This window comes from Lagopus muta, chromosome 1, assembly GCF_023343835.1.
Source record: "Lagopus muta isolate bLagMut1 chromosome 1, bLagMut1 primary, whole genome shotgun sequence".
Classification (NCBI taxonomy): Eukaryota; Metazoa; Chordata; class Aves; order Galliformes; family Phasianidae; genus Lagopus; species Lagopus muta.
In genome coordinates this window covers 18335478-18360780 of record NC_064433.1, presented here as the reverse complement: position 1 = coordinate 18360780, position 25303 = coordinate 18335478, and the positions used below count along the sequence as shown (strand labels likewise).

At 37.6% G+C, this 25303-nt stretch overlaps 1 protein-coding gene across 13 annotated transcripts in view; it reads left to right on the top strand.

The window, feature by feature from the left end:
• BRD1 (bromodomain containing 1) overlaps positions 1–23162 on the top strand; it is a 68187-nt gene extending 45025 nt beyond the window's left edge. For all 13 annotated transcript variants that reach the window (XM_048935964.1, XM_048935831.1, XM_048935750.1 and 10 more), the window contains 5 exons: positions 10930–11065; positions 13023–13150; positions 17891–18000; positions 20063–20217; positions 21439–23162. In XM_048935964.1, the coding sequence (XP_048791921.1) occupies positions 10930–11065; positions 13023–13150; positions 17891–18000; positions 20063–20217; positions 21439–21622 (713 nt within the window). In that variant the 3' untranslated portion in view covers positions 21623–23162. The remainder of the gene's footprint in view (positions 1–10929; positions 11066–13022; positions 13151–17890; positions 18001–20062; positions 20218–21438) is intronic.
• The last annotated feature ends 2141 nt before the right edge of the window (positions 23163–25303 follow it).

Sequence of the window (25303 nt, the reverse complement as noted above, 5' to 3'; positions counted from 1 at the left end):
GTTTTATCAGCCTTCAGTCATTCCCTTTATTACACAGTCTTTCTGTGCCCATATGTTTTTCTAAACTAACAGTCCTCTACAATGACTTGGATGACACCCTGCCACTGTGGAGTGCTGACTTAAATACTCTACAAAATAGAGGTACAAAGGGAAGATGACTGATTAGTTTCTGCTGTGGCAGTACTGTAAGCAGAGATAAGAATTGGAAGTAAAAGGAAACTTGTGTTTGAAGGCTCATTTCTGTGGAGAAAAAATTGTTTAGAAAATTGTTAGTGGTACTTACATGATACCCTCTCAAAGAAGAACCTCTTCTCTGAGTTGTTAGGTGAATTCATCAAAAGCTCCTAAAAAGTTTGACTTCAGCCTTTCAAGTCAGACCTCAGACAAGATTTTTTTTTTTTTCCTCTTGGAAATGCCAAGTAGGAAGTAGGGATTCTTTGAGCCAAGTAGGAAGAAAATAGAAAGAAATTGAAGAAATGATATAGTACTTGATTTGTGAATTTATGTTTGTGTATACTTTTAAAATGGAAAAGAGTGTGTAAACATTTCTACAGGTACAGTGATTGGCAACTGGCGCTGATGCTCCATGCTATGGGAAAATACGAAAACGAAAATTGCTTATATTTCTTTTTCTCTAATGCTCACAGTCCCCTCTGAAATCATAATGTTCATGAAATTACAGTGGTATCTTCTAAGTAGCAGCAGTATCTCCAGCTGATTTAGCAAAAGACAGTTAAGTTAATACTGTAAATCTGAGGAAAATCTGCAGAAGATATTCTGGGCTGATTATCTCCCTGTCTTCCCTACATGTAGCAATTCTTCGGTTTATTCTTTGAAGTTTTTCTTGTGGCTAGATCACAGTAGGAACTGTTGCTATAAATTACTTAATCTTTCAGGAAAAAGAAGTAAAAGCAGTGATTTCTCTGAAAAGGCACTACATTTTCTACTGTAAATAATTGGTTGTTGGGTTTTTTTTCTGTTTGCTTTATTTTTGGTAGTTGCTGAAGACCATAAAACATCTACAGTATTAATCAGTGTTAGGTTGACCTACATGTCAGGCAGCATAAGGAGGTGGAAATAATAACTACTTTGTCTTTCAGACCTTGAGAAGCATGTCAGTACCAAGTAGTGTTTTGAGTTACGTTTCTTTGGTAACTGGTTTTCAGCTTTTTATTTCACCAAGACCCCATTAGAGATGGTAAAATCCACAGATTTGTTGATCAAGGCACACAGTGTATGTGCTTCAGCTATGAATGCTAATTTGAAGAGTCACTGAACTCTGACTGTTGACAAAAACAAGCCTAGTGAACTTCTTTGAAACTAAGGTTGACTGCTGAGAAAATAATATTGTGCCAGTGGAATGCAGTCAGTTGTGGTGGGTTGATAGTCGTTTGTGCTGCTGCTCTCTCACTCTGCCTCCTCAAAAGAATAGAGAGAAAATATAATGAGAAAAAAACTCATGTTACGTGCACGTAATTGACAAAGGGAAAAAAAAGAAACCAACAACAACATAGGCCATACACAGAAGAAAAAGAAAAAATAAATTACTCTCCTTAATATCAGCAGGCAGTATTGACCCACTTCTTGGGAAGCAACGCCTTGGTACATGAAGTGGTTGCTTTGGAAGACAAAGGCCTTTGTTGCAAATGTTCCTGCCACTTTTTTATTTCTCCTAGGTTTTATTGTTAAGCGTGACGTTATAGGGTATGGAGTATTCCTTTGGTCACTTGGAGTCATCTTGTTCCCTCTCCATATCTTCCCCATTCTTGCCTGCTTGCCCTGAGAGCCAGCTTTGTTGCCTTGCCGGCACCGCTCAGCGCTAGCCAAAACAATTGAGCAATTTTGCCACTTTTGTAGCCACAGCTGCAGAGCACAGGGGTGTATGGACTGCTGCTGGGGAAGTTAACTGCATGCTAGCCAGACCCAGTACATCAGCATACTGTACATAAAATCTGAGTTCCAGTCATTATCGTGTATGTAGGTGCAGTCCTGTAATTTTAAGAATACAGGTAGGTTTTTAATGTCAGCAGAACTGTTTGGAGGTAAAAATGTTTTGGGAAATTTTTAACTGATAACTCTCTTACATGTTTCCCATGCATTAATCAGACATAGTTTCTTAAGTGTGCATAGGGCAAACTGCACTTTCTATTCACACTTCTGGAATGAAACAGAAATTAATAATTTGCTTTTTAAACACCTATAAGAGGCAAATAAATTGTAAATGGCATGCCTTTTTTTAATAAGCCACAATTGTTGGAAATGCTTATATAAAAATAGCACTGAAGTTCACTTGTCTGTGTTTTTTTTCCTTTGGGTATCATGACCAGTAATTGTGTTCCCTCAATTAAAGGGAAACATTAACCGTCAAAGAATTAAAAAAAAAAAGGATGAGATCTCCACATAAAATCCTTAAGATGATAATTTAAGAAAAGTAAGTTCTTAGTCTGCATTTGTAGGTCCTGCTGGACAACCATGAAAGACTGCTGGGCACTGTTCTTTTGTGTAAGATCAGTTGACAGGTAATTCTCATGTTGTTTCACATTATATATTGAGAACAAAAATAATATTTTTAAACTTAAGCTTTTAACAGTGACCTTTCGGTTTTTCTTTCTTTTTTTGTTTTATTTATATCTGGATTTTAAGGCTCTGAACATAGAAATCTGATCTCAAGGCTTCATGAATAGTTTGCCAAGATAAATTGTCCTAAGTATTAATGACTTTCTTTGGTCATTATATTTCTTGTGTCCTGGATGGCCTGTCATTTATCTGTTTATAAATACACGCTTAGGTCTTGTATTTTGCAGTCGTCTCTGTATATTTTGCATATCGTAAAGCATACCAACAAAAGCTGACTAAAGAATTCAAGTTTTAAATTTGAAATCTCAGTCTTAAATTCCTTAGGTTTGTGCTTGCCCTTGCTGATACTGATTACTACTACTGCCACTCATCAGTCTTGTCCTGTGCCATCAAAAGAGCTGATCCTCTCTGGAAAAAGTAACATTTTTAAAGAAAGATGTGTACTCTTAGCTCTTCTTCTTTTTTTTTTTTTTTTTTTTGCTGAAATGTTTAAAAAACTCTTCCACTAGTGTTGCTTCTCAGCTGTATTTTAAATTGTCTTAATCATCCTGCAATACGGTAATCCCAGTGTTGCAGTTAAAAGTGCAACAGACAATCCTTGTCATGTGGAAGTTGCAATTATTTAATATTGGTTAGTTTTCCGTTCTGTTGTGCAGTTCTTATTCAGCTGTTCTAACAGATATGTAGCAACTTCTTACTCCCAGTTTTGAAACCAAAACAGTAGAGAGAGGATGAATTCTTAAGCGTTCTTTTGAAACATATCAAACTGAGTCCTCTATGAGCTACTGAACTGTATTTATTATCTAAACCAACAGGGGTGATTTTTTTTCTGTTTTGGATCTTAAAATCTGCTGTACATCACATAGGTGCCACATCAGGCTCACATTTGGGATTTTTTTGCATCTTGGAGTGGTTGGCCATATCCAAATTTTAAACACCTTCAGTTTTAAAACCTTCATTTCCAAGGGGGGGCACTTCACCCCAAACTTTGGCATCTTCACGTTAAGAGGAGCTGATTCCCATTTTGTCTGCATTCTGTGAGGACTGTTTGAAGGGCTGTAAACTCTGTCATGCTCAAATATTTGTCTGAATATTCTGAAAATAATTAATAGTTTCTAAAATTGTTACTGCACAGAGTTTACAGTAGGAAAAAGACATTCATAGGGTTAGTATGAAATTCACTTTTACAAACTTTCTGGATGTCTTCCTATTGCTACAATATTTGTCTTTTCAAGATCTCAGTTAAGAGTACAGTATCTTTTGATTATTTATTTATTGACTTAAAGTATCCCTTTATCCCCTGTCTCTGCATACCTACATACACTTAAAATAGGATCATCTTCTCCTTCTAATTCTTGTTATGGTGATTTTTAGATCCATTTCAAAGCTGCTCTTGATGCATATCATACACTTGGAGATTGTATTGTATGCATTCACTGACTTTGATTCAGTCCTTTTTTGTTGAAATAGAAAATAAGTGAAACCTTTAAATCTAGTTTCCTCCTTTGGAAACTAAAGCTGAATATTAGAATATTAGAATAAATGGAACACTTACATCATTCTCACTGTCTCTGGACACTGCTGTAAGGATGGCTTATTTATTTAAGAGGTCTGTTACCTTTCAGAGAGACTTAATTGCTTTTTCACTGTCTTCCAGGTTCTCATATTAACTAATATCATGCTGGGTACTTATCTCTTTGGATCCTAATTATTTTCTGTTATCCTCAACATGGAATGGAATTCAATTAAATGATCATTTTGGAACACAGAAAGACTATTACATTTGAAGTAATTATTTTGGATCATGTTGGAGACACCAGCCATCCTTAAAACAAAACAAAACAAAAAAACACTGTTGGAGGAAGTCTTTGACATATATGAAGCTATGTTCTTCATTCAATATAATGCCCCATTTCCGTAAGTTATGAAGTTGTACATGTTGTAGTATATGTGACTGAAATTAGTCGCAGATTTTTACCAGTCCCAGTGTTCTTTTTCCCTGAACATGCTCAGTGAGAGCGAATTAGTTAAGAATATTCCATCTTCATCTTTTTCCCTGCCCAAAAACCCAGTCAAATCTTCCTTGGAGAGCTAAATTGTGCAGTAGAATGTTCTACTTATTTTGTGTGTTTATGCATCTTTTTCTTTGTATATGTATTTCACTGAAGACTGTTGCTCATTTTGGGTAAGTGTGCAAGTCAGGACTTGATTAGTCCTGGCTTGGTAAAATCAAAATAGTGTTATGTAAGTGCATTTTTGAATGTTCCCACTTTTTGGGGGTGATTGAAATGTAACTGTTTTTGTCAGTTCTCAGCTCTTCAGCTGTGGTAATATAGCACACTAGCACACTATCTCATTTTTTTTATATGTATAGCCTGATGCAAAGACAAGCATAATGAAGTTCTAATTGCTTTATAATAATTTTATACAAGTTCTACTTATTTAATTTGTTGCAGCAGAACTACAAACTGAGATTGCAATCTGAAATGCACAGTTGTGTATTCTGTGGTAGCATTTAGTATGTTTGTTCATCATGCTGCTCTTTGGATTATCTTGGGTTTTGTTCCTCTTCTCATTTTTCCAAATTTATACCATCTTTGTGAAGTTACCTTTTCCTGCTTCAATTAATATGGAAAGATAAGATTCTGAGTTACTTGATGTAAGCAGTCTGTCTTAACTTCACTTTAAGGACAACCTGCTAGTTGCCTAGCAAGCTCTACATCCACGCCCTCTACCTAGAAAAAGCCTTAGGGATGGAGAGAAGGAGTCAGGGTGTGTGAATAACGTGGGCTGTTCAGACGAGGAGAAGTGGTAGGCCACCTATTGGTACAACTACACAGGCAGGAGTGTTATCTCACTGTGAAGCGAGTGATTTTTCAGGACAAACTCCAGGCCAAGTTAGTCTGCTCCCCATTTTGCTACATCAGTCAAGAAAAAAAAAAGAGGGCTGTCATCATAGGGGACTCACTTTTGGGGGGAACCGAGGGCCCGATATGCCTCTCGGATCCATCCCACAGGGAGGTGTGTTATCTGCCTGGAGCCCAGGTGAGAGATGTTGCTAGGAGACATCACGCCCCTGGTTAAGCCCTCTGATTATTATCCATTACTAGTTTTCCACATTGGAAATGAAGAGGTAGGCAAAAGAAGTTTTCGGGCGATCAAAAGGGGCTTTGGAGCTCTGGGAAGACTTCTGAAGGGGTTGGGAGTGCAAATTGTGTTCCCTTCTGTCCTCTCAGTTGGTGGCTGGGATCCACACAAAAGGAGGAGCATGGACACGCTGAAGGAATGGCTTTGTAAATGGTGTCACACTCAGGGCTTTGGGTACTATGGCTTGGGACGCAGCCATAAAGAGAAAGGGGGAATGCTGATGGCGGATAGGAGCCGACTGGCTAGAAGGGACACAGATATTCTTGGAAATAAGCTGGCTGGGCTGGTTAGCAGGGCTTTAAACTAGATATGTGGGAATGGGGTGTACTGAGTGACAGAGAAGCGCATGGGAACACTCTCACCTTGGGAGGCGGTAAGGAGCTAGGGAAAGCTCCTCCAGGAGGGCAACAGGTGCCTCTATATCAATGTGTGCAGCATGGGAAAGAGACAGGAGGAGCTAGAAACCATGGCACAATTGGGAAAGTATGACCTAATTGCTATCATGGAAACATGGTGGGATGAATTCCATGATTGGAATACCCCGATTGAGGACTACAGGCTTTTCAGAAGAGATAGACAGGGTAGGAGGGGTGGCAGAATTGGCCTCTGTGTTAGGCAGTGAATAGATTGCGAAGAGCTGTGTCTGAGGAACAGCCATGATAAGGTCAAGAGCTTGTGGGTAAAAATCAAGGATCAGTCCAGTAAAGGGCATCTGGTGGTTGGGGTCTGTTACAGGCCACCTGATCAGGAGGAGGCTGTTGACGAGGCCTTCTTGCTTCAGCTGCAGGAGGTGATATGCCTGCAGGCTCTTGTCCTGATGGGGGATTTCAACCACTCAGATATCTGCTGGGATAGCGGCATGGCGGGTAGCAGACAATCCAGGAGATTCCTGGCGTCTGTCAAGTACAACTTTCTGGTCCAGGTAATAGATGGACCAACCCGAGATGAAGCGAAGCCTTAGTGGACCTGGTGCTTGCTAATGCAAAGCTGGCAACTCTTTGAGGACACCCTTCTGAGCACAATGGCTTTCCATCCCCCAGGAGAAAAAGTCGAACAGGGAGGCGGGCAACCATCGTGGCTGTGCAAGGACCTGTAGCTTAAAGTGAGAGAAAAGAGGGAAACATACAGAAAGTGGAAGCAGGGTTCTGCAGCCTGGGAGGAATACAGTGTTGTTGTCCGTGTGTAGAGAGATAATTAGGAAAGCCAAGGTGCAGATGGAGCTGAACTTGGCAAAGGATGTGAAAGATAACAAGGGGTTCTACAGTTACATAGGCAGGAGGAGACAGGCCAAGGAGAGTGTTCCCCCTGTGATGAAAGGTAATGGGGAGCTGGCTTCCTCAGACATAGAAAGAGCTGAGGTTCTCAATGTATGCTTTGCCTCAGTCTTCATGTGTGATCAGGCTTCCTGTGTCTGCCAGGACCATGAACCTCTAGGTAAGGGTGTGAGGAGTGGTTTCTGTCCCACTCTAATAGTGAAACAAGTCCGAGTCCTCCTCATGAAGTTGAATGTGTATAAGTCCATGGGGCCAGATGATATCCATACTAGGGTTCTGAAAGAGTTGACTGATGTGGTTGCCAAGCCGCTCTCCATCATATTTGAAAAATCATGGCTGTACAGTGAAGTCCCCAGTGTCTGGAAAAGGGGAAACGTTACTCCCATTTTCCAGAAAAGGAGAAAGGATGACCCAGGGAACTACAGGCTGGTGAGCCTCACCTCTGTGCCTGGGAAGATCATGGAGCAGATCCTCCTAGAAGCTATGTTAAGGCACATACAAGATAAAGAGGTGATTTGAGACAGCAGCATGGCTTCACCAAGGGCAGATCTTGCCTGACCAATCTGGTGGACTTCTGTGATGGAGTGATGGCTTCAGTGGATGGCGGAAGGGCGATGGATGTCATCTACCTGGACTGCCTGCAAAGCCTTTGACAAATTCCTGGTTACAGAATGCATAGAGAATGATCTGCTCTGACAGTAGCTTCTCCTATTTTATTGTGTTGGCCCATTATGTCAGAGGTGGATGTTGGTGGTATGGCAGTAGAGGTTGAGCCATCCCCCACTATTCTGTTGCATTTTGTTGCCATGTAACAGATGGCAGTAGTCTGTCAAAATGGTATCTGACATGAATGGAAGTTCATATGAAGCAAAGGTGTGTTGTTGAATTCCTCCATACAAAAGAATGGCATCCACTGGCATTTATTGACATTTGCTGAACAACAGTGGAGACTGCTCAGCAGATGTGAGCACAGTGAGATGGTGGTGGTGTGTTTCAGCACTGGTGACAGCAACAGTGGGTGTAGATTTTTACCAGGCTCTTGTTTATTGCTGTCAAAAATGCATAGCTAATGGTGGTAACTGTATTGAAGAAGAGTTTTGGTGTGTAGAATTTGTTCTGTCAGCGTTATTGTGCTCTTTGTATGTGTTGTAGTATTTGTGGCAATAAATAGGAGGCATTACTTTTGGAGTGACCTACGTAGTAGATTTGTTCATTTTTTGCACGTTGGTTATATCATAAAGCAAAAAAAGGTTGCTATCTGGATTTCTCTGTTATGTGGTCACTTGGGAACTGCTGCATCTGTGAGAAGATAGGAGTGTTTTGCTTAAAGTGCTGAAGTGTTCCATTCTAAAGAAATTGTAAGAAGCAGGCAATATTTTAAGAGCACATTGCATAGACTGAGCCTCATGGTCTGTGTAAGCTGATGTTGTTAAAGGCTTGATATTGAGGAAAACTGTTCCTTCAGATGGCCTCATGTTCTCTGCTTTTCTTACTTCCCCATGCAAGAGAGAAATGTGTCTGGGGAGGAGAAAGACAGTCAGAAAAACAGGCTTTTTTCTTTTTTTTTTTTTTCCTCCAGTGTTGCCAAGCATTCTGTAGATTAGAAGAACTTTGCTGTAGAATGGGTTTTCATATTCCTGATGCAGTCTGTTTAAACTGGACTGTGACTGCAGAGAGCTGTCTCTGTTGCTGTGGTTGCGTGTTCCTGTTGCTTTCCTTGTTTCTCAACATCAGCAGTCCTGAAATCACACGGTTGCTTTTCGCAGTGTGTGCCTGCAGACTAGTTAATCACAGTTAGATTTCTTGCTCTTGAGGAGGTGCAGATGAAAAGAAACTGTTGCAAGGAACCAAGGATGCTCAACTGTCCATGGAAGTAGCAGCATAATCATAAACTTACTGAAGCAATCAAAATGGGAAGCCACCTCTGACACTTTTTTGTCCTAGTTATGTACGTGTATAGCACTGGTTATATATATACAACTGGTAAGTTGTATTTGGAATACATGTAGTTAAACGCTTAAATACTCGTAGGATGTTGAATATATATTTCCTTTAACTTTCTTAGTCCATTGGGAACCTGAACCCTGCTCTGGCTCCGATAGCAATGTTTACTTGGTCTGTCATGTAGTTAAAATGTAATCTGTGATCTAACTTGTTTCTGCTGATAGCTGATGTACATTAACTAGATGCCTGCATGATAAGTATTGTGTGCCTGGCTTGTGGCAGGATGAAAACAAAGAGTGAGTTTTTGCAACTCATTTGAAAAATAGGCCTGATGTACTGGGGAATAGAAAAGCTATTCGTAGAGTCCTGAGAGATTTATTTTTTTTTAACCTTCATAAAATAGTTGTTCAGTTTTTCATTTCGGACAGTATATAAAGCATGCTATGATAGTTTTATGGGGGTGTTTAAGCTATCTCATAAAGCCTGCTCTGTTTTAACAGGTCTTTTAACATAGTCTAGGACTAAAGTCCTACTTTCTTTTTTTTTTCTTCTTATGTAGGGAGTTAAGGCAAATATAGGAGTTCAGGAACATTCTTAAATATTCTGTAATGTAAACTAAATAGCAGTGAAAAACAGTGCTCATATTTAAATATTACAGACTACTGATTAAACTCTTAAATATTATTTTTAATCTAAAGCTGTGTCTGTGGGGGAGTGAGGTTACTAAATGGGAACACGTTGAAATAACTATAATATGAAGTAACGTGCTCAGCTTATTAGTTGTCATCCTTCTTTGCAGAAGTCTTTGTAGTAGAAAAAACTGAAGCAAAACAAAAGGAATTTTGTGTTAATTTTCTTTTAGCTCAATGCCTTAGAGAGATGCATGTGAAAATGCATCAGTTAATTAACCATGAACAAAAATCATGATGATTTTTAAGACCAATAATAGGATGGCTGTGATAAGGGATTCATTCTTGCATTAAGAGAAGTATGCTGGCCATAAATATTAAGTGAAAGCTTTAAATATTGTCAAAAAATATGTGTAGTCAGAATTGAGTTCATGTTAAAACTCTGTTCTCTTTGAGGTCTTCAGCTTGCAGTAGATGTTTGCATACTAGTTCTGTTGTCTTCAGCCATTTTTTTTTCTGTTGATATTTTGGAGTTGATGTTGGATTCTATCATAAAAAAGAAAACAGAATTCTTATGAAAGCTACTTCAAACCTTTTCAGTGATCTGTTTAATCAAATAGCTTAACGAGCTCTAAGCGTTTTCTGAATTGGCAAGCCAGAAAAGGATTAATGACAGCTCATCAAATCAAGAGTTCTCTGTTAAATTTTCATTAAAATTGTGAAGTAAAAGTGCAGTATCTAAACTTGTGTTGGGGAAAGATAGTAAAAATAAAATCGTATGTATACTAGTAAGTTTTGATCTCAGAAAATGGACATGATGATGTCAGTTTCAATTTACTAAAAGACTTTCAGGAAGAACTAGATAACTTCAGGAGAGAATCCCTACCACTCTTGATGTATTTGAAAATAATTTTCAGTAGTTCTTGATTGCTGTTGGTAACGGTATTGAAATGAGTCTTTTGTTGACATGGTAAATCTGACTGATGTGTAATATTTCTTTCTCCTTGGCTTTTCTACCCAGCTTCTGCAGGCTGACTGTTCTAGTAAACTACGTGTTGGAAACATTGCAGAGACTAATTTGATATTCCATTTGACATTTTCCATATTGTGATCTTCACCATTTTTCAGTTACCTAAATTTCCATCCTAACTTTTAAAACTGGATTACAAGATCCTACTATTTATAATACTTTTGTCTTTTGAGTATTTTGTTTTATTTTGTTCTTTCTTTTTCATCACATTAAAATGCGTAATAGTTAATTAAGAACAGTAACGACACAATGTTTGTGTATATAAAATTGTTCATGAAAACAGTGTGCTTTCCAGCTTGATGCAGTTTATTTTTGTGTTGTTCTGTAGGTCTTTCGAATGGTTTTGGAGACAGCAGTAAAGAGAGAGCGTTAGATGATTCTGCAGGGAGAAAAGTTGAACCTCGTCGCCGCTGTGCATCAGAATCTAGTATTTCATCTAGTAACAGTCTTTTGTGTAACACCAGGTAAAACTAAATCTCAACTATAAATTTGAGGTTGAATTTGTCAATTTTTTTTTTCTGCTGCTTCTGATACACATTGAAGAATTACATACATTTTACAAAAAAAAAAAAAAGTTTCAGTTTTCTCAGTTCTGTGTCAAACCTGATGTGCTTTCTAGGATTACTGGTATTCCATTATTCTATTTGGGTTATTGCAGATCTAAGAACATGTTATTAACTGTGCTTGTCTTGTTTTTCTGCTCAGTATAAATACATATAGATAGATGCATACACAAGTTTATGTGGATAGAATTTTGTTTTAATTACCTTACAGTCTTGAACTCAAAAATGCAAATATTTCATTTGTAGGCATGATGAAAAGGAGCAATCTACAGCTGAGTCTTCTGCACAGGGAAGGCAAATTCAACAGTAGTGAAACTGTAGACTATTGATCTGTGACTCAGGTCACTGGTTAGTTTCTGCAGTGATTATAATACCTATATACCAAGCATTCGTTGTCTCTTTGTGCAGTCTTTTGCAAAATAGAAGGCTGTCAGGATGGTCACCACTGTCACCAGTGATGTGTACTTCTCCATCACTTACAGTGCACCATCTTCCAAAAATGCACAAATATAACGCCTCCTATTTCAACAAAGTCACCATTATTAGCTATGCATTTTTACCAGTGATGAGCCTGCATGCCACTCATAAAAACCTGCACCAGCAGAGGTGTCCCACTATCACCACTGCTGAAATGTGCCATCTGCCGCCCCACTGAGCTCACATCCACTGTTTGGTTTCCATAAATATTAAGAAAGCATCTATTTTTTTTTCCACATGGAAGAATTTGATGGCAACTTCGTATACACTCCCATGTCAGACTGCCCCTCTGCTGCCATATGTCACACAGCAACAAAACGTAATGGGATATTGTCGGGAAGGTTCAGTCACTGCTGTCATACCATGATATCCACCTCTGATGTTGTGGATCAATGCAATAAAATAGGAGGCATTACTTTCAGAGCAGCCCTTTTTACTGTCTCCAGTTTGGGGCTTATGAGAGTAGGAAGGAAGTAACATGGCAGTGGAGTGTTGGTGTAGAACTGGGTGGGTTTGTTAGGGTCCATGGAATAACAGTAGCTAATATGTGCTCTCTTAGCATAGGAATGTGGTAGGTGATAGTTGTCAATACTCTTTCAGTTAATAAACTTCATTAAGTTGTCAATGATGAGAGAGGTGAAGTTTGAAAATATGTAATGGATGAAATGAGTTTGTTACAGTAGGACAGGACGTAGAGTTGTATAAGATGAAACTGTTCTTTGGAGTTTCTCGCGTGTTGGGTTTTTTGTTTGTTTTTAAAAGACACATTTATCTGTTCATGTTTTGTATTAAATTGCTCAAGGAAGTGGTTTTAATGCATTTGTGTCAAACAGGTTTTCAGAAACAAAGAGAATTTAGTATTGCATCTCTTGTGAGCGATATTTTGAGGATACAACTTGGTTCTAGTTGCTCACATTCTTCGATCTCCTCTAGAAAACTCAGATGTGCAATAAAAACTCTTCAGCACAGCTTCCTCACTTTGTGTATAGACATTGCTCTCACAATTTAAGAGTTTGGATTTGTAATGAAAAAAGCAAGAAAATAATAATTTCGGTTTAGTGGGACTGTTGGAGCAGAGGTTTCCATTTGGCCAGTATCCTTTGTAACTCAGGAGGCGAAGCAGCTGCTCCTACATGGTGCAGTCCGTACATGCTCAAAAGTTAAGGTGCAATTGAGTACTGTTTTAATTTGGTGATAACTAATGTGTGTAGAAGTACTTTTCAATTTTAGTTTTTATGTTGTTTAATTTTTATCACATGAAATTCACTAGTTTGCTGGTAGGATATTTTTCTCCCTTGTGGAATTTTAAGTTCACGTTCATTATCTTCATTTGTAATGAGCTATGTTACTTCATTGAGTAACAGTATTAATACTTTTACAGTTTCAGCCTACCAAAGTGTGGTAAAGGTAAACCAGCACTTATACGAAGACACACATTGGAGGATCGCAGTGAATTGATATCTTGCATTGAAAATGGAAACTATGCCAAAGCAGCAAGAATTGCAGCTGGTAACTATAAATGATTGTATTTTTAATAATGCTCTATAACCATAATTTATCTGTTAGTTTAACTGATTCTAATATTATTTTCTCTGCTGAAAAACATCTTAAGAGTTCTGAAAGCGATGTTGATAGCGCAGCAGAAAATGCTGGATTTTACTTTCAACTTTTTAAGAACTTAAAAGAGAGAAGATGTTCCTTTTGATCAGTAAGGGATCTTTGAAGTGATTTAGGTTACTCCAGTAATACAAGCAAAACTTGAACTGCCATACTGCTAGTGGGTCTGTTAGCATTTTTCCTAAACTTTTTGTTTTAGAGCTTACTCCTCCATACTATTCTGTATTGACAGAATAGTCAGTTGATGAGTAAGACATGGTTTGCTTGGATTCAGGAAAAAAAAAGTTGGAAAAAAGTGGAAATTTTTAGGAGTGTAGTGTATAATAACCAGATCTTAGAGAATATGTTATGCTTTGGTAATGTATCTTCCTTTTTTGTGTATTTTTTATTGCACTGCAAGATACAAGTTATCTCATCTGTGAGTAGAGCTGTGTTTGTAGAATACAGTGTTCCTACACTGATGCTGGGGATCAGGCTTGCTGTGTCTAGCAGGCCTGTCCTTAGTTTCTGACCTTGAAGCTTTTCTCCACTAAACCAGGACTTTTTCATGTCTTTCCAGTGCTTGTATCTGTCTCTTTGTTTGTCTTATTTTGTTCTTTCCTTCCAGTATGATGCATTTTGTTGTCCTTCTTGCAGCTGATCTGTTTTCAGCTAACTGTTTCATTACTCTTGGGTTTGTATCTTTATTATTTGTATAGTAACCTATTATACAAGACTTTATTTTTTTTTTTTTCATTTGGTTTTCTTATTCTGTCCTGGGGAACCTTGCATTTAATGCTTTCCCCTTTCTGTACATGCTTTTTCAGAACTCTCCTTGATCTCAGCTCTTTCTCTGTTCTCTGTTCTGCTTAAAAGGAGGAGAAATAGCATTATTTTGTATATGAATAGATATTCTGTCTAATTTGAGTTCTTCACTATCTGCACTGGCAGATAAAGAGGAATAAACAGGAGTGAAGTGAAATGTGCTGCTTCTGTTCTGTGCATAACTAGAACTTTGCCATGATTTTCTTAGATTTGCAAACTGTTCCAAAGAATTTTGCTTGGCAGTAGTGTCCATGCTTTAGGACCAAACACAGTGCTTACAGTTGCACTGTTCCAAGGTCCAAAGCATATTTTCGTTTTATTTACAAGATGCTTTCTCGAAACCTCTGGCATGGTATGTTGTAATAGTACAGTTATGACAAGATGAAGTTTTGCACTGATTGATGGATGCAGTCACTATGTAATACATGCACAGTAGAGATGTGTGCTATGAGGGGTTTTTATAAACAGATGCAATATACAGGGCTTTGCTGAGATTTCTGTGTTCTGGCTTCCTTTGCAGGATTGGGAATTTGTGGGGCCAAAGTGGCAGAGCATTCTTCTGCCTGTCTCCTGAATCTTGCCTGCTCCTTTTCTCTAGGTGTTCCTTGATCACTTATCCAAGCTTCTCATCTGCCTCTCCTGTTCTTAGCTTCTGTTTCTCTACGTTTTGTTGTCTCAGCTTGTAAATTTTTTGTCCCACAGTTTGTCCCACAGTTTACCAGTCAATCTCTTCACCTTGTCAGACTTTTTTTCTTTCCTTTGTAAATCTTAGCAACTTTTTTTTTCATCAATGTCTAGATGCTGTTTCTCCCTTCAGTCATTTCATTCTGGTGAGCAGGAGTGGGGAGGGGGACAGGTTGTAGAGAAACATATTGTAGGGGAACATTTCATGGCATTTTATTCAAAACACTTTATCTTTTGCGTGGTCTTCTTTTCAGATGGTAAGTCATTGACAGCAGGGAACATTTTGCTCAGCTGAAGGACAATACATAGGAAGCTCCCCAATATATCATTTGTGCTAAGGAGTGATCTGTGTGCTCTGGAGGAATCACAACTGTGTTATCAGCATTTTTGGAGCATAAATATGCTCAGTGTCTGTGGATTCATCTGCAGATTTAAATGTTAACATCAAAGTTGTTTCTAAAGGGGAAAAAAAAACCAACCAGAAAGCAACCTTACAGCACTGTGCACTCTTAACTACTACGGTCATATTTCAGTCAAAAAAGGCTTTCTTATTTGAGGTTGAAGTTTCTGGTTTAAAACAAAATTCATTAGTAACTGCTATACAGAAAAAAAACTGTCCTTTCTGAAAGTTGTGCAGATATTGAGTTTTGAAATTCTTAGTTCAGTTTCTGAAGGCAAAAGTATCTTAAGTCCTGAAGCTTGTGATGCTGACACCTAATGGGTGTTTTGCTCATCCTACCCTTAAAAAGTTCAGCCTGTGAACTTCTTTGTGAGAATGTTCATGCAGAAAACCCGACTTATCAGTTGTTTTTGAAGTATTGTCAGAAGTAGAAAGTATGTAAGGGGAGGAAATGTTTAATGAGACATCCTTGTCTTTGAACTGTTTTATATTGTTTCTGAAGTCTGGTGTTTGGTATTTTGTTACTGTCAGTTTTCACACTGAGAGTACTGTTATTTAAAAAACATAAGAGTACATTGTCATGACTGCAAATTTAAATGCATTCTCTCTTATAGATTGAGGAAATAAATGATTTGTATGTCATGAAAGAAAAGTACTAACCATGTGTGCTAGCATACTAAACCCCTAAAATCATTTGAAATAAATTCTTACTAGAAAAATATTCTGAGATTCTTCCCTATTCTTACACCTGAGAAATCCCTGAAGAAGCCTTGCTGCATGCAAGATTTAGATTATGTATCACTTTCTACACTGCATTAAAATATCATTTCTTCATTTTATATCAATTTTGCAGCTAAGAATAACGTAGGTTTCTTTGGTTTCTTCTATTAGCTGTCCCAGAAAAGAGGGCCTGCACTGTTTTTAAGTAGCAGATACAGATATGAATTTAAACAGAACTTTGTCCAGCTTCCTTGTGAATGCTTAACATTAATATTAATAAAACAGATACAAAATTGCTTAAATTACTTGCTCTGTGGTGATAGAAATTACTTTGATCAATTGTTTTAAGATTAATCCTGATAAACCATTCTGGTAGTGACGTGTGTTTCCATAGTGTCCAATATTTAATATATTCAGCTGTAGAAGGATGAGAATGCCTTTATGTATTCTTATATATTCAATTTATTTTATGTTTTTATATATCTGAAGAATATTGTGGCTTTTACTGAGAAAATAAAGAAAATCCTGAAAAAAATCTCTCTAAAAATATATAGAAAGGAACAAGTAAACAAGCTAGTAAATAGATCTAGTATAATTTCTTCCAAGGCTACATAGTTCTGTAAAACAAAAAATTAAAAAATAATTAAAAAAAAAAAAGGCAAAATCCAATAGAAATAAGTCATTTCCATGGTTGTATGTAATTAAATCTACTGATTAAAAGTTTCATTGGTGGAGCAAGCCTTCTGGAATTGATAACAAACATCCCCGTGTTCTTCTGAGTACTTATTTGAGGTCATAATGCTGTAGAAAATTGTGTTTGGTTCTTTTATTTGTCTGATGTATATAGCTGCAATGGAACCTGTAACAATTTTTAGCTTCGGAAATATCTAACATTTTGTTTAAGTTGTGCTGGCAGGTTGCTATGAATTATTGCATTTTGATAAATGTACAAGACAATGTACAATGTCTCAGTACAAGAAAGACATAGAGATTTTGGAAAGGGTCCAGAGGAGGGCGACTAAGATGATCAGGGGGCTGGAGCACCTCCCCTATGAGGACAGGCTGAGGGAGTTGGGCTTGTTCAGCCTGGAGAAGAGAAGGCTGCGGGGTGACCTCATTGCAGCCTATCAATACCTGAAGGGAACCTACACCCAGGAGGGGAGTAAACTCTTCAAAAGGGCTGACAACAGCAGGACTAGGGGAAATGGTTTTAAGTTGAAGGAGGGAAGATTTAGGTTGGATGTTAGGGGGAAGTTCTTTACTAGGAGAGTGGTTAGGCCCTGGAACGGGCTGCCCAGGCAGGTTGTGGATGCCCCGTCCTTGGACGTGTTTAAGGCCAGGTTGGACGGGGTCCTGGGCAACCTGATCTGAATGTGTATGTTTGGTGGCCCTGCTAGGCAGGGGGGTTGGAACTACATGATCCTTGGGGTCCCTTCCAACCCGGGTGATTCTGTGATTCTGTGATAACTTTTGTTACTGGACAGTGAATCTCTAAGGTTAAACTTCCCAGTGCAGTATTTTCTTGGGATGCTGATACTATTATTAATTGAAGTAAACTATAATTGAATGGAAAGCCTGTGTTTGAAAATTGACCTAGAATATACTGTGGAGAATGTGTGACCTCTTTGTTTAGTGATCAGCTCAAGAATTTTTCCCCCACTACTACTTCTTCTGCACGTTTTGAAGCCATTTTCTTTTAGTGCTTTTCTCAGTGTCAAAACATCAGATGTCATAATAAGGACTGCTTATTTTAAATAGGAGCAGATTAGAAATAATTTAGGAATAAATTTTCTTGTGGCTCTTGGAAAGCCATCAAGCACTGTCTTCTTTCTAAATACTGTGCAACTGAAATCTCTGAGATACGAAAAGGTGGTAGGAATGCTATTTTTTATTGATGTTTCTATGGAATGTGTCACTGGCATACGTTTGTTTGATTTATTGGTTAGAAAACAACTACAGAAGATTTGTCTGAGGCTTCGTTCTTTAAAATACTAATCTTACATGTAATTATTTTCTGTTTTTAGAAGTTGGTCATAGCAGTATGTGGATTTCGACTGATGCTGCAACATCTGTTCTTGAGCCTCTGAAAGTAGTATGGGCCAAATGCAGTGGATATCCCTCTTACCCAGCTCTGGTGAGTGTACAGTTTTCCATCAGCACATACTGATACAAACAACAAAACTGTTTATGGTTTGAAAATCTCGATCCATGAGCTCAGCCTCAAAGGGAAGTTATGAATTGCCCTGAGTAAAAGGGGATCAATTTGCCCCTCTTTATAGCTTTTCCATGAATTCTATTTGTAAAATTATTACAATACCAGACAGATATTGAGCCAGTGGTATCTATTACTGCATGTATTTCACTACGCTTTGTTACTGCAATATACACTTTTGTTTAAAGGATCAGCTGAATAAGCATTTGACAGGCATCTTGGTAGTATTAGAATTAGAGATATTTTCTGCTGCAAAATGAGTATAAAATATTGTTTGTTTCTGAAGCTTATTAAAGTAACAAAATACTTGATGCTATAAATTGAATGATTTTATTCAGTGAATTGTATGCATAAACTTGAAGCTGTTGTCTGTGGTTTTAGGAGAAATACATGCAGTTCTGCTTAAATCAACAGCTTGTAGAGAAAATATTGTTTATGAATGGCTTTGGGCATTTGGTGCTATAGATATAGTCTGTTTTCATTACTTTCATAGCATTGCCAAGGTTGGAAAGGACCTCCAAGATCACCTAGACCAACCTACCACCAATATTTCCCCTCCAAAACATGTCCCTTATTACAACATCTAAAGGTTACTTGAACATCTCCAGGGATGGTGATTCAACCACCTCCCCAGGCAGCCTGTTCCAGCACCTGACCACTCTTTCAGAGAATAAATTTTTCCTAATATCCAACCTGAACCTCCGCAGGCACAACTTGAGGCCATTCCATGTAGTCCTATCACTATCACATGGGAGAACCTCTCTCCAGCTTCCTTTCAGGTAGTTGGAGAAAGCGATAAGGTCTTTCCTGAGCCTTCTCCAGGTTGGAGTCACAGTTTCTTTAGACACTCCCCAGTACTTGAGGTGTGGTCTCACTAGAGCTGAGTACAGAGGCATAATTACTACCCTGCTGCTGCTGGCTATGCTATTTCTGATACACACTAGGATGCCTTTGGCCTTATTGTCCACCTGGGCACACTGCTGGCTCATGTTTAGCTGAGAGTTGACCAACACCTCCCATGTCCATTTCTTCCACGCAGTTTTCATGCCACTCTACCCCAAGCCTGTAGTGTTTCTGGGGTTGTTGTGGCCAAAGTGTGGGACCCAGCACTTGGTCTTGTTGATCTTCATCCCGTTGGCCTCAGTCCAGCAGTCCAGCCTGTTTTTATTGATAAAATAAACTAGATGATCATATGACTGCTTTGACATATATATACTGGAGAGATCAGTTATGCAGTCATGTTAAAGCTAGTGGAGAGGAGGTTCTGAGCATGAATTTCACCCATCAGTGGGTGCGACCCAAGCACACCTGGATCAGATGTTTATATTGTGATTGATTGCCTCTTGAATGGTGCACTTTGTTAGATTTAAATTGATCATAAGTAGGAGGTGCCTAAAGGCTCCTTTTCCCTCCTTTACGTAAACACTGATAGTTCTCTGTGTGATTAGTTGATTGATGTTTTAACCTCAGTCAGGAGAAGAAGATTCTTGTGATTTCCATGAATTCTCTACAGTATTAGTTTCTGTTGATTTTCATTACCAGCTTATTGTAAATTAAGGTAGATACTAATGCAGAAGCTGGAAAAATAATAGGAGTTTGTTGGATAGGAGGTGTATGGAACAGACACTGTTTTTGGTGGCAGCTGAGCAATTGTTAATGCTGTACATTACTTACAAAGGAGTTTCATTTGTGATTTTCACAATACAGTCCACTGAAAAATGAGTTGCCTTTTCTGATAATTAAATAGCTTATGCAAAGTACTTGAAAGTTACATTTTTTTTTCCTGCTTTTTTTTCTGTTTCGTTTGTTGTTTTTTTTTTCCTTGTTCAAAGCTGTTCTTGATTCAGATTTTGAGTGTCTGACTTGTTCTTTGCAGAAACAAATATTCATACTGGGATGTGTTGTACAGTTTGGGTTTATTTTTTCTTTTTTACATAAAATGTAGTTTTAAAAATTAGGAAATCTCTTTTCTTCTCTTTTACAGATAATTGACCCTAAAATGCCTCGTGTTGCTGGTCATCACAATGGTGTTACTATACCAGTGCCACCTTTGGATGTACTGAAGATTGGAGAACAAATGCAGACCAAATCAGATGAGAAACTATTCTTAGTACTGTTTTTTGACAATAAAAGAAGTTGGTATGTTATCGAAATGTTCTGCATGATGCAGTGACTTAAAATTTTAACTCCATAGCTTAAATCTAAGAAATGATTAAGATGCTGTCTTAAAGATATTTTTCCCCATGATTATAGCAACTGTAATGTTAAAATTTCATGTTTAAGTCAATTCTTGGACTAAGACATATTGTACTGAAGGGTACAACATTAACAGTTAAACTCCCAGTGCCCAATGTTATGATGTGGAATACCAAAAACCAAAAATCACAAAACCATGACAGGTACTTATTTGTGGGCTGTTTGAAAGGTAATAATATAAACTGTTAAATAGTCTTTTGGTTTGAACTACAAGCTGGTGCTGATATTGAACCCAGGAATGTACCAGGCCAGCAGGGCTTGGGGATTGTCCTGCTCTGCACTGTGCTTGTGCAGCCTCACCTTGAGCTCTTTGTGCAAGTTCGGGCTCCATGATGTAAGCAGGTCACAACTGCTAGGGAGCATTCAAAGGAGAGCTGTGAAGATGAAGGATCTAGAGGGCAGAACGTATGAGGAGCAGTTGCAATCCCTTGGTTTTTTCAACCCAAAGAAAAGGAGACTGAGAGGAGGCCTCATGGTGGCCTACAGCTTTGTTATAAGGAGAGTGAAAAGGCAGCGCTCATCTCTGCTTTCTGGTGATAGCAGCAGGACCTGAGGGAACAGCATGGAGCTGCAGCAGGGGAGGGTCAGATTAGATATTAGGAAAAAGCTCTTCACCAGAGTGTGATCGGGCACTGGAAAAGGCTCCCCAGAGTGTTGGTCATGGTCCCAGGCTGTCAGAGTTCAAGAAGCATTTGGACAAGAATTTCAGACTTAAGGTTTTATTTTTGGGTGGTCCTGTGTAGAGCCAGGAGCTGCACTCCATGATCCTTGTTGTTCCCTTTCAGCTGGGGATATACTGTGATTGTATGATTCCAAATTAAATTGCATGAATTGTCATGCTAATTTCAGTCAGTTGATACTTGTCACTAAATAATACGTTATCTGTTGGATTAGCATGTATTCTTCATTTCATGGATGATATATTATGTATTTTTTAAAAAATATTTAAAGCAAGTAATAACGTAAAAAAAATTTTACTACTGTATTTAAGATGGCAAATCTGACCCACTAAATGGGAAACATGATATAGCAGGCCTTACAGTTCTATACAAACTTTATGATGTTATTTTATATTTAACTTATTTATTTTGCCCTTTCTTACAGGCAGTGGCTTCCCAAATCCAAAATGGTTCCCCTTGGGATAGATGAGACCATAGACAAGTTAAAAATGATGGAAGGTCGCAACTCGAGCATTCGAAAAGCAGTAAGGATTGCTTTTGATCGTGCTATGAACCACCTGAGTAGAGTACATGGAGAACCAGTCAGTGACTTCAGTGATATTGACTAACAGATTCTACCAAGGCATGAAAAGTACCACAGACTTGAAATCTACTTAAGAACCTCCTTGTCTGAAAGAATGTATTGAAGATACAACCCCTTAATTGTTGATTCAGTGGCTCAATTCTGCAAACTTGAAATTGTTGAGCAATTCTTCTAAATCACCATTGCCATATTGACAAATGATTTTATCGTATTATAGTTTGGAGGATTTTCCACTAAACATATTAAAACATCTTGTTCATAGTGTGCATAATTGTACATAACTGTATATTCAACACTTAACTTATTCTGATTTTAGATAGCTCTTTAATTTCTTTTATAATTTTTCTGGGGAGGGAGTTGGTTTTTGTTTCCATGCTTTTTCTTCTTTCTTTCTAAGTTTAAGTTACCTAAGCACCATCTTCCAGCTTAAGGTGTTTAGTGAATTGTAAAGCCTAATATCAAAATTACATCAAATATATGTTTGCCTAAATCATATACGATATGGTGCTGCTTGTATCATTTCTTCCTTGGTCTGTAGCTTCTGAAAAAGACTTCTGAATGTTTGTGTAAATCATTGCTCTTTGCACAAAGTACCACATATTTTAAGATTGATGTAAATTTACAATTACAAATATGTATTTTAAGAAAGGAAGTTGCATTATTTTGGAGGGTACTTTGTGAGAAAGGCGTCAAGGAAAAAAAAATTACTATGTACATCACTTGCAAATCACCAAAAACACTCCATAGTTGCCCAAAATAGCTTAAGATTGTTTTTGTTTTAAACAAATCTGGCTTAAAGCCTGCAAGCACATTATTTCTTTCACAACCATATCCCATTTATCTCCCATTGATTTTATTTTATTGATATATGTGCCTCCCTGTGTTTTATTTATTGTAGAAAATGTATTAATTTGCTTTATAATGAAAAATAAAATTGACAAATATATTGATATGCATTTTTATACAGGCACATGAGAAGACAACTTGCTTTGGGAGAAAAAATGTATTGGAAATTGTATAAAATAACTTGATGGTTTGTGTGTAATTTGATTTTTTTGTAACTTGTAATCTTCTGTTTCCACGGAGGGGATTTATGTAACTTTTAATTTAGAACACTTTGGTAGCAATAGAAACTTTGGATACATTTTTGTATGGTACATGTGATGTATATAGAATTAGTACTTTATTTTTATTTTTAAGAAGTAAAGCATTATGTTTGGGCAGGGGGAAGAAGGAGGGGGGTTTCCAGAATTGCATTTTTATATTAAAAAAAAAAAAATAAAGTCAAGATATTGATTGTTGTAGCTACTTTATTCCTACCTTCACTGAGAATACAGAATTTGTAACAATGAAAATGGCAAGGTATGTTTGCAATGTGATTTATAATGACTCCATTATTTATAAATGCACTGTTTGAACTCTTTTGCAGTGATATCTTAAATACTGTACCAAGTTATATAATATGAAACACCAAATAATGCATATGAATGCACGAAGTATTTATGCCCAGCTTTTTTTTATAAAGGATTAGCAAATACAGCAAAACCAATACTTTTTAAACCTTTTTTTAAAACTTCATGGATAGCATACTTCATTGTTAAACCTGCTTGAGTCTTTATTTTAAAGGGACAGTTACTTTATAAATAGTTTTTAATGTTTTTATTCTCTATTGTTTGTAATACCCCCTTAGAAGCTTGAAATAAAATTTCTTTCTCAACTGTTAATTTTGTCCTGAATTTGGCCCCTGAAATTTTGCTGTAGCGCCCATTCTCTTCATCCATGACTGAATTGTTGAAGAGGTGCTAGTTCCAGAACCTTGTTTTCTTGCTGCAGCATGCATTGCCATCCTTACTGAGCGTTCCATGTGCTAAGTATTGTAGTTACGCCCTACTGGCTGAGAGCAATTGCCTGTAATGGACGACAGTAATTGCAAAGTTGGATAAGTTTCACAAATGATCGAGCAAACAGTTCTCCCAGTCTTGACAGTAAACTTTGCTTTAGGGGAAATAGTGATGGCAGGTGTTCTGCTATGACAGAAATGATTGACACATCAGGTAGAAATAAAATGAAAATTTGCTCATTTGCTTTAATTAGTACTTTTGTGTAATGACTTTAAGGATCTGCCATTTCACTATGCTTATTTTTGATGGGAATTGAGCTTAACTTGCACAATATTGAGACAGTAGATCTCTTTTGATCTTCTAGGGTTGCTTATTAAGAGAACCTTCAAAGATAGCCTGTGCCAGGTCATGTTTCAGATGTGGGCCACCAAATCAGTGTGTGTGAAACCGAATAATGATTGGTAGGAAGAGAAGATGTGTTCTGGGGGAAAATAAATTGGAGTTCAGAGTGGGAAGATGATAATTTCATATGGGTGGAACTTTTATACCTCCGAAGTATAAATTTCCACTTAATAAGTTATACACGCAGGCATCTCCTGTCAGTTCTTGGAGAAGGTAACTTTTTATTGATTTTGAGAGAATACCTATACAAACTACTCTGTGAATGGAGTAAATGGGCATGGAAGGCTGTGATTTTTTTTGTTCTTCTGTGCATGTGGTGGAAACTGTCCCAGAACTCAGGTTGCAGCAGTGGCTACAGCTTTTCCTACACTATGCCAAAGTAAACTATTATCCAGTGGTTCTTCAGGTTGGTTTCATATGTAAAATGATTTCTCAGACTTGTTGCTCGTCAGTGATGTGTTTTAAGGAGATGCATGCTTACTTAGTAAAGGAAGATTGATCCCCAAAATTGCTTTATTTCCTAATTTTATGGCCTATCTCAATAGTCAGATAAATGCGTATGTATCTGAGGATGTGTTTTGCTATGTTTCAGACCTTGCTCTTGACCATTAGTAACTGAAGTAATCATAGAGTAGAAATTAGTATTCTAGTGGAGGAAAAAGAAGGGAACAACATCATAAAGTTTGCGTAGAGCAGTATCCTACTGTTTTCTCATGGAGCATCACAGCAGTAAAAGCAGGGTGTGGATTTGCATATTCACTTGTCAATTCTGGTGTGACCATCCCCAGCTGATAAAGAGTGAGAATCCCGGATCAGAAGCTAAAACAAAGTTAATTTGTCCTCTCTTGTATTAAAATGTGAGAAATCATGTTATAAATATTTAAGGAAAAAAGGGGTGTAATGACTTTCTTTTTTAAAAAAAAAAAGAAAAAAAAGAAAAAAAAAAGTTTGTACTTGTTACCAAATGCAGTGGATTTTGCAATGTTTGTTGTGATTTTTGTATTTTTACACTAGAGGGAGCAATACACACAGACCATCAACATTCACAAAAATATTTAATATTTTCTTTTTAAAATGCTGCTATTAAAACTTCTTGCTGTTAAACAGTCTTTTCTGCTTCTACTTTTTGTAATCCATTACAAATAGATTTCTCAGGTCTTGCTGCAAGTTTGGGAATGTTTATTTTTCACCAAAGAGCTGATATGCAGAGCATCAACTCCCGACTCTGGCTTTCTATCTTATGTGACAGGCATGTTATCCCGTTCCCTTTTCACACAGTTTATTTAGCTGTTAATTCCTGCTTACAGGGTTCTGCTCCAGGTTCATTCTCCAGCATTATAAACAGACCATTACCCAGAGCTGCTTGCTGTGCTGGTGACATCGTGAACGCTGAGCACGCAGCAGTTACCAACAAAAATATTCAAGTTTGGAGCTGAAAGATTATGCACTTATTCTGCCCTGTA